The sequence below is a fragment of the Schistocerca gregaria genome, chromosome 7 (genome assembly GCF_023897955.1).
Source record: "Schistocerca gregaria isolate iqSchGreg1 chromosome 7, iqSchGreg1.2, whole genome shotgun sequence".
Lineage (NCBI taxonomy): Eukaryota > Metazoa > Arthropoda > Insecta > Orthoptera > Acrididae > Schistocerca > Schistocerca gregaria.
In genome coordinates, this window is record NC_064926.1 from 164,858,674 (window position 1) to 164,873,762 (window position 15,089).

At 46.6% G+C, this 15,089-nt stretch overlaps 1 protein-coding gene across 1 annotated transcript in view; it reads left to right on the top strand.

Moving 5' to 3' along the window:
• LOC126281383 (cytochrome P450 6j1-like) overlaps window positions 1–15,089 on the top strand; it is an 81,342-nt gene that overhangs the window by 26,264 nt on the left and 39,989 nt on the right. Inside the window, exon 3 of the mRNA XM_049980308.1 lies at window positions 6,860–7,048. Coding sequence (XP_049836265.1) covers window positions 6,860–7,048 — 189 coding nt within the window. The remainder of the gene's footprint in view (window positions 1–6,859; window positions 7,049–15,089) is intronic.

Here is a 15,089-nt window from a genome sequence, read left to right on the forward strand (position 1 = left end):
CGTTCTGTAGAAGAAGGAGGAAAATGGGAAAGGGTACACTATTCCTTTTTATTTAATTTTTTAAATTTAATTCTATCTTTTCCGGGGGTGTCTGTAGAAGCCAGGTCGTCTTCTCGTTCATCTAGGATTAACTACTCTGTAATTACTGTTGATGTCTCACATCAGTCCATCCTGTGCTGCACCTCCAATCTCTTCTCACAGCCGGTATACCTCAATGCTCTAGAGGATGCGTTAACAACGACCCCAAATAATCGCAAAGAGAGAACTGTACCACACCTTGCGCTGTAGTGTGTAGTTGCTCGTTAGGAAGTGCAAAAAATCTAAAAACTCTCACTAAAAAAGTATGACAACGCCATGCGTTTAACCTACACCGTGGCATTACGCCGAGTAGTAGTGTAGTAAGTGATGTCAGGATGAGTCAGTTCTGTGGGCTCTACGGACTGAGGCGTCCGTCGCAACAACGATGCCAACAGGTGGCGAGTGAGGAATCAACAGCAGGCAGTCGTATCACGAACAAAACGGTACATGTCGATGTCAACAGCGGCGCATATGGGGCAGACAGCCCCTGAGCCACCACTTCGCCTGAGCTTATCGAGCGTCGAAGGCTACATGAAGTACCTCGAAAGTATCTATAAAACTTCTATTGTCCTTTTCTCAGGAACGGTCGCGTATCTGTGGATAAGCCAAGATACACGTTGGCTTGTTTTAATTGTTCTTCCACTGAGCGAAGTGCCTGGAAAATCTGGTTATAGCACTTGCCGTGTTATCCTCGTTAGTTTTATGTAGTTACTTGCACTGCGAAATAGCGCTTAAATTGCACAAAATTTAAGGAAATTGACATGAAGGTGGTCGACACCAGACCCTTCGAATTGCTTGAATGTGGGGATAGGAGCGGGGCCGGATGTGTAATGGCAATGGCATCTGTTGGGGCTAGGCTGTAAGCTAAAAGTGCAAGTAGTCCTGGTAATTAGCCGGAGGTCGATACGCCGCTTCCCGTCAGATCACCAAAGTTAAGCACCATCGGGCGTAGTTGACACTTGGATCGGTAAAAACATGAAACATATACGCAGTTGCGAATATGGACAGCCGACAGCGGTATAATCGAATGCCGACAGTGAAAACCTGTGGCGAACCTAAACTCAAACCCGGACTTCCTGTTTATCGCGGTCATTACTTTACTCTTAAGATACCAGAACACGCGTTACGGCCTGACCCAAACCTCCATTCGTAGTCAGCCATGTGTCTATAACATGCACTCGTACATCCACTATGTATTTTCAGGTACAGGGGAGATATTTTAACTGGAAATCACTTGCCCGGTGTCGTCGAATAAATACGATATTCCAGTGCTGGTGTTGTTCAGAAGTACGATGCAATGTTCTTTCGGACATGCAGGTCCGAAGGAACAGTCACTACGACAACTAAAGTCGTTAAGAAACACACTCCTGGAAAATGAAACAAGAACACCGTGAATTCATTGTCCCAGGAAGGGGGAACTTTATTGACACATTCCTGGGGTCAGATATATCACATGATCACACTGACAGAACCACAGGCACATAGACACAGGCAACAGAGCATGCACAATGTCGGCACTAGTACAGTGTATATCCACCTTTCGCAGCAATGCAGGCTGCTATTCTTCCATGGAGACGGTCGTAGAGATGCTGGATGTAGTCCTGTGGAACGGCTTGCCATGCCATTTCCACCTGGCTCCTCAGTTGGACCAGCGTTCGTGCTGGACGTGCAGACCGCGTGAGACGACGCTTCATCCAGTCCCAAACATGCTCAATGGGGGACAGATCCGGAGATCTTGCTGGCCAGGGTAGAGCACCTTCTAGAGCACGTTGGGTGGCACGGGATACATGCGGACGTGCATTGTCCTGTTGGAACAGCAAGTTCCCTTGCCGGTCTAGGAATGGTAGAACGATGGGTTCGATGACGGTTTGAATGTACCGTGCACTATTCAGTGTCCCCTCGACGATCACCAGAGGTGTACGGCCAGTGTAGGAGATCGCTCCCCACACCATGATGCCGGGTGTTGGCCCTGTGTGCCTCGGTCGTATGCAGTCCTGATTGTGGCGCTCACCTGCACGGCGCCAAACACGCATACGACCATCATTGGCACCAAGGCAGAAGCGACTCTCATCGCTGAAGACGACACGTCTCCATTCGTCCCTCCATTCACGCCTGTCGCGACACCACTGGAGGCGGGCTGCACGATGTTGGGGCGTGAGCGGAAGACGGCCTAACGGTGTGCGGGACCGTAGCCCAGCTTCATGGAGACGGTTGCGAATGGTCCTCGCCGATACCCCAGGAGCAACAGTGTCCCTAATTTGCTGGGAAGTGGCGGTGCGGTCCCCTACGGCACTGCGTAGGATCCTACGGTCTTGGCGTGCATCCGTGCGTCGCTGCGGTCCGGTCCCAGGTCGACGGGCATGTGCACCTTCCGCCGACCACTGGCGACAACATCGATGTACTGTGGAGACCTCACGCCCCACGTGTTGAGCAATTCGACGGTACGTCCACCCGGCCTCCCGCATGCCCACTATACGCCCTCGCTCGAAGTCCGTCAACTGCACATACGGTTCATGTCCACGCTGTCGCGGCATGCTACCAGTGTTAAAGACTGCGATGGAGCTCCGTATGCCACGGCAAACTGGCTAACACTGACGGCGGCGGTGCACAAATGCTGCGCAGCTAGCGCCATTCGACGGCCAACACCGCGGTTCCTGGTGTGTCCGCTGTGCCGTGCGTGTAATCATTGCTTGTACAGCCCTCTCGCAGTGTCCGGAGCAAGTATGGTGAGTCTGACACACCGGTGTCAATGTGTTCTTTTTTCCATTTCCAGGAGTGTACATGAAATGCATCTGCAGTTGCAATGGTGGACAATCGTGAGCTGAATAGTGGAATGACGACAGTGAAAATTTCCGCCGCACCGGGGCTCAAACTCGGGTTTCCCTCATAACACGAGAGGTCGCCTTAACTGCTTTAGATGTCCGTGCACGAGTCACGGCACAAATTTTCAGTGTCTGTCATTCCCGTATACAGCTGATGGTTGTTCGTGTTCGGAACTGCGAATTCATTTAATGTGTTTCATAACGGGTGCAGACGCCGCAGTGCCTGTTCCTTCAGACATGCATGTACACTCATGCTCATAAATTAAGGATAATTGCAGAATGTGGTGCCACACAACGTGGCACTACACAAAACTGGCGCTAATAACATAGGCACATACGGAACACACACGACACATATCTGTAAGTCCATGGTATTGGTGATAAGTTGAGAAAACCGTTCCGAAACACACGAGCTACAAAACGCCACTGTTTCCTGCGCATGTACCCCGACATCAGTATGGGATATGATCACCATGCACATATAAACAGGCCGCACAACGGGTTGGCATACTCTGGATCAGGTGGTCGAGCAGTTGCTGGGGAATAGCCTCCCATTCTTGCACCAGCGCCTGTCGGAGCTCCTGAAGTGTCGTAGGGGTTTGAAGAGGTGCAGCGATACGTCGACCGAAAGTATCCCAGACGTGCTCGATGGGGTTTAGGTCGGGAGAACAGGGAGACCACTCCATTCGCCCAGTATTTCCTGTTTCAAGGTACACATCCTCGATAGCAGGTCGATGGGGCCGTGCGTTGTTATCCATCAAGTGGAAGGTAGTACCCACTGCACCCCTGAAAAGGAGGAAATACTAGTGCAAAATGACGTCCCGATACACCTGACCTGTTACAGTTCCTCTGTCAAAGACATGCAGGGGTGTGCGTGCACCAATCATAATCCCACCCCACACCATCAAACCACGAACTCCATACAGGTCTCTTTCAAGGCCATTAAGGGGTTGGTATCTGGTTCCTGGTTCACGCCAAATGGAAACCCGGCGAGAATCACGGTTCAGACTATACCTGGACTCGTCCGTGAACAAAAGCTGGGAGCACTGCTCCAATGACCATGTACTGTCTTCTTGACACCAGTCTTTATGGGCTCTCCTCTGACCAGGGGCCAGTGGAATGCACCTTGCAGGTCTCTGGGCGAATAAACCATGTCTGTTCAGTCGTGTGTAGACTGTGTGTCTGGAGACAACTGTTACAGTGGCTGCGGTAAGGTCCCGAACAAGGCTACCTGCAGTACTCCGTGGCCGTCCCGTACTGTCTGCTGGAATCGTTGCCATAATCTTGAGATCACACTTTGTGGCACACGGAGGGCCCGTGCTACGGCCTGCAGTTTTTGACCAGCCTCCAGTCGCCCTAGTATTCTACCCCTCATAACGTCATCAATATGTGTTCTTTGAGCCATATTCAACACACAGTCACCATAAGCACGTCTGTAAACGTCTGCACACTTACTCGCTGCACCGTACTCTGACATGCACCAACACACCTCTGCGTATGTGGACTGTTGACATAGCCACCGTGCGACGACCGCAGGTCAAATGTACCGCATGGTCATACCCCGAGGTGATTTAAACCCGCAAACCGCCATCAGAGCGTTGTTTCACTACGTATCAACATTATCCTTAATTTATGAGCATGAGTGTATGTCCGAAGGAACATTGAAGCGCACTTCCGAACAACACAGACACTGCAATACCGTGTTGATTCACCGACATCGGGCAAGCGACTTTCAATTAAAATGTCTCCCCTGTACTGGAACATACATAACGGATTTATGAATGCAGGCTGTAGACGCATAGTTGACGAAGTTCGGGTCAGGCCGTGAGGCGTGCACGGTAGCCTAATCATAAGGCGACCGTTCGCGGTAAGGGCAAAATCCGTGTTTGAGTCCATGTCCGGCACAAATTTTCAGTCGTCATTCCATTACACATCTGATGGTTGTTCACACTCACTGCTGCGAATGAATTTAATGTATTTCATAATGGCTGTAGTCGCCGTTCCTGCGAACATGCATGCGTGTCCGAAAGAACAATGCATCGCACTTCTGAACGACGCAGACACTGCAATATCGTACATGAAGCTGATAACGGCCGGGACAGCGATGTGCTGACACCATATTCCTCTATATCTGCATCCGATCAGGACAGTCGGCTGAGGATTACACGACTGTTGGTCGGTTCCGTTGGACCTTCCGAGGCCTGCTAGGACGTAGTTTCGTGGTAGACACACACTTTACTGTTATTAGAGTACACCTAGTTTTTCTGATTTTCCTCTACGTTCCTAGTCAGGCGCTGTCGGGTCAAGCAGTCCCCTGCTACATCTATAATGCGTGGCAGTGTATGAGACCTCATCATTTATCTACAGGGTGAAAAGTATTTAAACCGACAAACTCTGGGAGGTTGTAGGGGACATCAAACAAATATTTTTCCCTAATGCCATTTTTTCCTATGAGGAGTATTTAAACCGGTTGAGGAAGATTTCTCTGGCGGCAAATTAATTAAACCAACAAACATTTTTCCATTTTTTTTATTACCAAGAGACAACACATTAACACAACGCAATTTCAATTACAGCAGATTTTCAAAAATGCCTCCCATTGACACGTAAACAAAGGTTACACCGTTGGCTCATGTTCTGACTGACACGGGCAAAACCCCAGGAGTATCCTGAATTGTTCCTGTTGCTGCTACTATCCGGGCAACCACATCCTCTGTTGATGCAACAGGAGTTGCGTAAACAAGGTTGCGCATCTATCTCTCCCCACACAAAAAAGTCCAGAGGGGTCGTATCTAGGGATCGAGCAGGCCATGGTACAGGACCACCTCTGCCAATCCACGTTTCTGGGAACCGTCGGTCCAGGAATCGACGCACACGACAACTGAAATGTGCCGGCGCCCCGTCATGTTAAAACGACATGCGTTGTGTTGTAGGGAGCAGGAGGTATTCCAGCAATTCTGGTAATGCTCTGGCGAGAAAATTGTAGTAATGCCTGCCATTTAATGGCCTAGTAAGTAGAATGGCCCAATTAAGCAGTCCCGAACAACACCGACCCACACATTAACGAAGAACCGCACTTGATGAGCGCTAGTAATAGTGGCATGTGGGTTATCCTCACTTCACAGATGCGAATTGTGCATGTTGAAAACTCCATTAGGCCCGAACGTTGCTTCACCGGTAAACAACACAGAGGATGGAAATGTAGGATCCATTTCACACTGTTCAGGGTACCACTGCAAAAACTGTGCTCTGGTTGGATAATCAACTGGTTCCAGGTTGTGGACACGCAGTAAGTGACATGGACGTAACAATTGCTCTCGAAGGACTGTTCTTACATTCGTCTGATTCCTGCCCATGTCACGTGCACGAGTGCTGATTGAAGGACCCCGCTCTACACGCTCCAAGGCAGCTTTCTCAAATTGCAGCGTTCCTACCGTCCAGGTAATCTGCTAAATGACCCGGTATCACGCAGACGTTGGTACACAGCAGCAAAGGTCGTATGGTGCGGGATACGGCGATTAGAATATTGTTGTTGATAAACCCGATGTGCAGCTCGTCCGTTGTGGTGCGCTACGTAGTACGCACCAACCATATCAGTGTACTCACTTCAGGCGTATCGTTCCATTAGAAACAGAGACTATGCACTACTACACTGGTGTACAGCAGTTGCCTACAATTGAAGAGCGTAATACGCCCTCTAACGACTACGGCCTCCACCGGTTTAAATAATCCTCATAGGAAAAAATGACATGAGGGGAAAATATTTGTTTTGATGTTCCCTACAACCTACCAGAGTTTGTCGGTTTAAATACTTTTCACCCTGTATACATTGAGAACGACAGTATGATCCTGGGTGATCCTGTGCACCCTTTCCTTCGTTGTTCCACTAGAGGGTCAGGTGACCGTATAGCAAGTAGAACACCAGGTAACTGAAGTGAGAAGCCTTTTGTTTGCTACAGCCAGATGGAAGGCCAGCCGTTCTGCGGCTTCTACCGCTTGCGGGATCCGCTGCTGCTCGTAAGGGATGCTGATCTGGCGAGGGTGATGCTCGTCAGGGACTTCCCCTCCTTCCACGACAACAGTGCCCACGTCGACGAGAACCTCGATCCGTTGTTCGCGAGGAATCCATTCTTCCTTAAAGGAGAAAAGTAAGTATCGCCTGCAAAATGACCCGTTTAGCTGAAAATCTTTTAAATTAGAATGTTTCGTGGAGAACCATAAACGTTGTTGACTGCATACTTCATTGCACTTGTAATTGGCTACAACTCGCTCTGCGTTAACATCAGTGCTGCTTCGCAGCATCTACATTTACAAAACGTACAAACAGATTTTGCATTGTTATCCATTTATTTGGATGTCAGGTAGAGTTTGTTATCTTCAATCATTATTGCTTGGTAGCACTTGACAAAGTGTACAGTGGATTGCAATATTGCTGTAAAGTGCGTTGAATGCTACTTAGCTCGAACGATATAAAGTAGATCATTTCCTGACTGGCCGATGATAACAAGGAATAACACAGAAGGCTTACTCAATTCTAAAATTGTGACTGGCTCAGAATGTATACTGTCTCTCCTGTTTCTGGATATAATTTAGTTTCAAATTTATTACTTGATAATATTTAATCTTGAAAAAATAAATATTACTTTTCTGTCTCCTGTGACAGATTATTTCTTGGAATGAGAATAATGTCTTTCATTTACAGAGATAGATTTTATTTTATGTGGTGCACAATAAACGTATGTTGGGGAGAAGTGTAGATCTTGTCATACAACCGTGAATGAAGAATTGTTACCCTGGCGAAATAAGTTGAAAATACTAAAAATTCGGATGTTACTAAACTGATTTCCATGTGTAAATTATTTTATCTGAAAAAAACGTTAGAATTCTTCAAACAAGATTCTGTGCTCCTACGTAAGTTCAGGCCAAAGCCTATGTGTGCTATTTTTAATCATTCAACTGAAAAAAACTAATTTGAAAGATAATATTCTCATCTGCTGTAGCACTGAAAGAGAAAACCTTCGAAGTACTTCACTCTAAGTTGCTCGCCTTTCGCACAGTTGAAATAATTTCAAATGTGCCACTCAGTGGTGGAGCGGGGTCTGCAGTTAGCTAGCGATGTTCGTTCTGTTGCTGCAAATGGAGCTAAATTCTGAAATGGGCTGGATTATTTGACATTATATAATTTTGACACGTATTTCTAATACATATATTGAAATATATGTAACTTTTATACACCTTTTGTTTTACAGTGTTATTTACTAATTAGACATTCGAGTGATCACAGAGGTCTCTATTAACTGAGAGAGCGAAGATTTTTTAGGCACTCTTAATAGGAATAGCACGGAGATAGTGAATGATGATAAGTAATTTGTCTTTCTGCTATTAACATAACAGTAGTTTTATTCTCTGGTACATCAAAATAAGAATGATTACTGTTGTTTTCATAAGAAAGCGTCTCCCATGTAAAAAATGTCACATAATTTGCATCACATTTAATTACTGTACATCATACACGCATCATAATTATTCTTCTTGCTGGGTTTTTACACAAGCGTTCCTTTCGTAGGGGACGCTACAAACGGATTTCAATATTCGACCACAAATATCTACAATCGCTTGCGGAATAATGTAAAATACGTGACAGGTAGCAAAGCAAATCTTAAATGTAGCCTAAAACCATTCCTTCCGAAGAACACCTTGTGTTCCATAGAAGAATATTCATTAAAACCCGGTAGTAGTTTCCTGTTTATGTAACCGTGATGTTTGCGAGCATGGATCCGTGCTGGTCATCTACAATAAACTAAATGACACACTCGCTGCTGGCTTAAATTTAACACTACAAACATAGTAACTTTAATATCACTCATTTAAATGGTGGTATATGAAATCTAGGTTTTTTCGTAATATAAGTTAAAAATTGTAAAACTTGTAGCGGTTGGCCTATGTCGATCCTCAACACTTCAATTTTACTCCTTAAATGAATGATATACACTACTGGCCATTAAAATTGCTACACCACGAAGATGACGTGCTACAGACGCGAAATTTAACCGACAGGAAGAAGATGCTGTGATATGCAAATGATTTGCGTTTCAGAGCATTCACACAAGGTTGGCACCGGTGGCGACACCTACAACGTGTTGACATGAGGAAAGTTTCCAACCGATTTCTCATACACAAACAACAGTTGACTGGCGTTGGCTGGTGAAACGTTGTTGTGATGCCTCGTGAAAGGAGGAGAAATGCGTACCATCACGTTTACGACTTTGATAAAGGTCGGATTGTAGCTTATCGCGATTGCGTTTTATGGTATCGTGACACTGCTGCTCGCGTTGGTCGAGATCCAATGACTGTTAGCAGAATATGGAATCGGTGGATACGGAACGCCGTGCTGGATCCCAACGGCCTCGTATCACTAGCAGTCAAGATGAATGGCATCTTATCCACATGGCTGTAACGGATCGTGCAGCCACGTCTCGATCCCTGAGTCAACAGATGGGGACATTGTAAAACTACAACCATATGCACGAACAGTTCGATGACGTTTGCAGCAGCATAGACTATCAGATCAGAGACCATGGCTGTTGTTACCCTCGTTGCTGCATCACAGAGAGGTGTACTCAACGACGAACCTGGGTGCACGAACGGCAAAACGTCATTTTTTCGGATGAATCCAGCTTCTGTTTATAGCATCATGATGGTCGCATCCGTGTTTGGCGACATCGCGGTGAACGGCCATTGGAAACGTATATTCGTCATCGCCATACTGGCGTATCACCCGGCGTGATGGTATAGGGTACCATTGGTTACATGTCTCGGTCACCTCTTGTTCGCATTGACGCCACTGTGAACAGTGAACGCTACATTTCAGATGTGTTACGACTGGTGACTCTACCTTTCATTCGATCCCTGCAAAACCCTACATTTCTGCAAGATAATGCACGACCGCATGTTGCAGGTCCTGTACGGGCCTTTCTGGATACAGAAAATATTCGACTGCTCCCTGGCCAGCACTTTCTCCAGATCTCTCACCAATTGAAAACGTCTGGTCAATGGTGGCCGAACAACTGGCTCGTCACAATACGCCACTCACTACTCTTGATGAACTATGGTATCGTGTTGAAGCTGCATGGGCAGCTGTACCTGTACACGCCATCCAAGCTCTGTTTGACCGAATGCCCAGGCGTATCAAGTCCCGTTATTACGGCCAGAGGTGGTTGTTCTGGGTACTGATTTCTCAGGCTCTATGCACCCAAATTGCGTGAATATGTAATCACATCTCAGTTCTCGAATAATATATTTGTCCAATGAATACCCGTTTATCATCTGCATTTCTTCTTGGTGTAGCAATTTTATTGGCCAGTAGTGTAGCTCGGAGTAAGTTATTAGAAACATTGCTAAGGGACCATACTAAATATGTCACAAGCGGGAAACAAACTGTAAATGTTCTAGAGAGAATTGTTACTCCGCCACCCAGTATGAAGCGCTTAGGAGAGGAACACCAGGCCACGTTTATGTGTGGGGTGAGAGCAGGACGACAAAGGACCAGCCACCAAGGAGGGTCGAAACACCGTTGGTGCTGTTCAAGAAACTATTAAATTGTTGAAATTCTTTAGCCTTTCTCTTGTATAAATTGCTGAGGGACGGAATACCTCATGTTGCAGCAGGAGTTTGAATATTTAAAAGAGAGGACAACGAAATACGACGCATATAACGTGCGTTGTGAAAAGTTTCAGAATATACATGGTGTTCGGAAATTCCCGTTACAAACTTCTAGCAGTTGCAGAGGGAAGCGAGTGCATAATACTTTCAATAGGTACCCGTGTCTGGAAGCATAGCGTTTACGTTTGGTCAAAATGTTCAAATGCCTGTGTGGGACCAAACTGCTGAGGTCATCGGTCCCTACACTTACACACTACTCTGCGCTGCACAGCCGTTTGAAAACATGTTTGCTAGGTTGCTATGCACCACGGTAGTCATGGTGCAGCACGGTTATGTAGGATCGGCTGATGCTATTTAACGTCTATCCTACCTCTCTGACCCAGTTCGAGCCTTATTCACGTGTCTGTGAGTGTTGGAGCAACATGGTCGAGTACACATTTGCAGAATACGCCGACATGATTCTTCTGAATGACGAAGCTCAAGTTAATGGAAGAGCTGCTCCTTGCCTTTATCAAGATCGTTCTCTACAGCGTCCGACTCCATCGCATACCCTTTTCGCTACAATTTCACAACGGCTTCGAAAACTGGTATCTGCACCATCAGCAGATGTGACTGTGATGCTCCAACGAGACGCCGCACACTCGAATTGCAAGAGACTGTTGTCCATCATGTTGAAAATACCTGTCAACGAGTACATGATCAATTTGTTTGGGTATTAATGATTGGAACTGTAAGACAAGTGATGCACTGGTTTACGCCTAATGAAATGAAATATCGTGTGGCTAGAGCCTCCCGTCGGGTAGACCGGTCAGCTGGTGACGTCACTTCGGCGACTTGCGTGTCGCTGGGGATGAGATGATGAAGACAACACAACACTCAGTCTTCGAGCGGAAAAATCTCCGACTTAGCGGGGAATCGAACCCGGGCCCCTTTGCATGCCATTCTGCCACGCTGATAACTTTTTTTAAGTGGTTGATGTAGTCTTGATGTCCCACCGGTATACTAACTTTTTTTATTTAGAATGGACTTATATATTTATTTGTTCACACAATTGTTTTTCAAGGGTTAGTTGACTGGTGGAGGCTCAGGGCGCGAAATGGGCCGGGGTCGAAACCCGAGGCCTGGCCACAGTGTCTCCCTCACCACCACCGAGCCTGTGGGGCACAGGAAAGTGAGAGACGCAGGAACCAACAGTAGTGGAAGGTCTTGTTGTTGTTTATTTGTTTGCATTTTGTTTTGTTATGTTCACTATTATTATGAAATTATCTGGAACATGCATCAGCGACAGGGAAAAAATATAAATGCTGAGTAAAGAGAAAGAAAAGGAAAAGGAAAAAGAAATAAAATCCGTGCAACCTACGACCGCTCTCCCATCCGCGGAGGTCAGAGGTAGAATCGATCATAGGCGGCGCACCCCACAACTTAGTGGAGGTCTAACAATGACCCCTCGAAGATAGTTAGCAAATAATGTTCCGTAACGTGGCGTGTTTTCGAGAGCTGCATGGGCTGTTTGTAAATAGGTCCAGAAGTCGAGGCGGAATTTAGGTCCAACATGAAAAAGCAACCGCCCACCCCTTGACCCACGTAATAGCATGACATTTCGGGATGGGAAAATGTTTGTCCTCCAGGTACAGAAACATTAGTGATTCGATTGTGTCTGATGGCACTCGGAGATAGCAGGCAATGATTTGCTGCACGTAGCGCCATACATCTTGCGAAGAGGTGCATGTCAGACGATGGCCATCAGTGTCCAGTTGCTGGCAAACGAAACAAAGAGGGGAATCTGACAAACCAATGTTGTGCAGTCGCTGTGTCGTGGCAAATTTCCTGTTGATTATGTGATACCACAGTGCTCGGACCTCCATAAGGAGGAAGGGCTGGTGGATGGTAGTCCACACTTTGGGCCAGTGGATGGAGGAATGTTTGGTCTCCATCGCATTCCGGGAAACAGGGCAATTCTTAGTCCCGGGCGGGCGCGTATCTGGGAGACTGGTATGTATGTAACTGTAGTCGACGAAAAAGTTCGAAATGTGAGACAATTGTGGCCGACAGATGCTGGCGGTGAGGTGGAAACCTCAGGAAAGCTGCTTGTTAGAGATGTGCCCCATCCGGTCCACTGTCCTCTCATTGTACTCATATACAAGGCCGCAGCTCGAGCCTCATGGGGGCAGGGTAAGTGTTTCATAACGGACTTTAAACATGGGACCAGCCGTGAGATAACAGCCAAAGGCCGCCTGAAGGTTGCACCCAATCGCCGACGGCAGAGGGAGAAATTGCATGATGTGGACCAATTTTGATGCCACAAAACGATTAAGAAACTCAAAACATTGAAGTGTGTCCTGGCGGCCCAGGAGGTCTGGCGGACGTCGTTGCGTATGACGTGTAACAGGCGACAGAAGTTCGTTGCCGCTGTGTGTGTGACCGTGGGGGTAAAGGTAATGCCCAGGTACCGGAAAGTCCGCACAAGCGGCAGGGGTGCCACTTCACCCTCCTGGAGGCCTCGTCCAATGTGCATTGCAGAAGACTTGGTGACATTCATGGCACTGCCAGCGGCAGCCCCATAACAGGTAATCAATTCGAGGACTGCTGGAATCTCAGAGCCGGAGCGAATGAAAAGGTGGAGGTCATCAGCATATGCCCTACAGCGAAAAGTGTGTTGGCATAGGGAGAGGCCAGAAAGCTTGGTTGTCAAGCCCCCAATGAGGGGCTCAAGGGTAATGGCAGGTGGGTACTGGCCCTCCTAAATGTCTATTGACTTGGACAAGTGAACTGGTACTGTTATAAAAATGCCGGAAGACGTCGAAGAACGCAAGGGGCTGGGGGAGGGGGATGCCCATTCGGGCTGCCACCGGAAACAGGAAACGATGGCGCACTTTATCAAAGGCGTTATCGAAGTCTATAGCGACGACCGCTGCACGGAGTTTGCAGGCCGCCGCCATCGCACTCAAGTCGCGGCATTCCCCCATGGCAGTCTGCATGTTAAACTATTCCCCAGGCGTCGTTTGCTCTGGAGAGAGGATTTCTTTTTTTTTTTGGTCATCGGTCTACTGACTGGTTTGATGCGGCCCGCCACGAATTCCTTTCCTGTGCTAACCTCTTCATCTCAGCGTAGCACTTGCAACCTACGTCCTCAATTATTTGCTTGACGTATTCCAATCTCTGTCTTCCTCTACAGTTTTTGCCCTCTACAGCTCCATCTAGTACCATGGAACTCATTCCCTCACGTCTTAGCAGATGTCCTATCATCCTGTCCCTTCTCCGTATCAGTGTTTTCCACATATTCCTTTCCTCTCCGATTCTGCGTAGAACCTCCTCATTCCTTATCTTATCAGTTCACCTAATTTTCAACATTCGTCTATAGCACCACATCTCAAATGCTTCGATTCTCTCTGTTCCGGTTTTCCCACAGTCCATGTTTCGCTACCATACAATGCTGTACTCCAGACGTACATCCTCAGAAATTTATTCCTCAAATTAAGGCCGGTATTTGATATTAGTAGACTTCTCTTGGCCAGAAATGCCTTTTTTGCCATAGCGAGTCTGCTTTTGATGTCCTCCTTGCTCCGTCCGTCATTGGTTATTTTACTGCCTAGGTAGCAGAATTCATTAACTTCATTGACTTCGTGACCATCAATCTTGATGTTAAGTTTCTCGCTGTTCTCATTTCTACTACTTCTCATTACCTTCGTCTTTCTCCGATTTACTCTCAAACCATACTGTGTACTCGTTAGACTGTTCATTCAGTTCAGCAGATCATTTAATTCTTCTTCACTTTCACTGAGGATAGCAATGTCATCAGCGAATCGTATCATTGATATTCTTTCACCTTGTATTTTAATTCCACTCCTGAACCTTTCTTTTATTTCCATCATTGCTTCCTAGATGTACAGATTGAAGAGTAGGGGCGAAAGCCTACAGCCTTGTCTTACTCCCTTCTTAATACGAGCACTTCGTTCTTGATCGTCCACTCTTATTATTCCCTCTTGGTTGTTGTACATGTTGTATATGACCCGTCTCTCCCTATAGCTTACCCCTACTTTTTTCAGAAGATTGAACAGCTTGCACCATTTCATATTGTCGAACGTTTTTTCCAGGTCGACAAATCCTATGAACGTGTCTTGATTTTTCTTTAGCCTTGCTTCCATTATTAGCCGTAAAGTCAGAATTGCTTCTCTCGTGCCTTTACTTTTCCTAAAGCCAAACTGATCTCGTCATTCCTTAGAACTTCCGTATCCCACTTCTTAGCGTATTGATTCTTCCTGACTAATGTCTTGAACTTCAGCCTACTCTTCATCACTATTATATTGTGATCTGAGTCTATATCTGCTCCTGGGAACGCCTTACAATCCAGTATCTGATTTCGGAATCTCTGTCTGACCATGATGTAATCTAATTGAAATCTTCCCGTATCTCCCGGCCTTTTCTAAGTATACCTCCTCCTCTTGTGATTCTTGAACAGGGTATTCGCTATTACTATCTGAAACTTGTTACAGAACTCAATTAGTCTGTCTCCTCTTTCATTCCTTG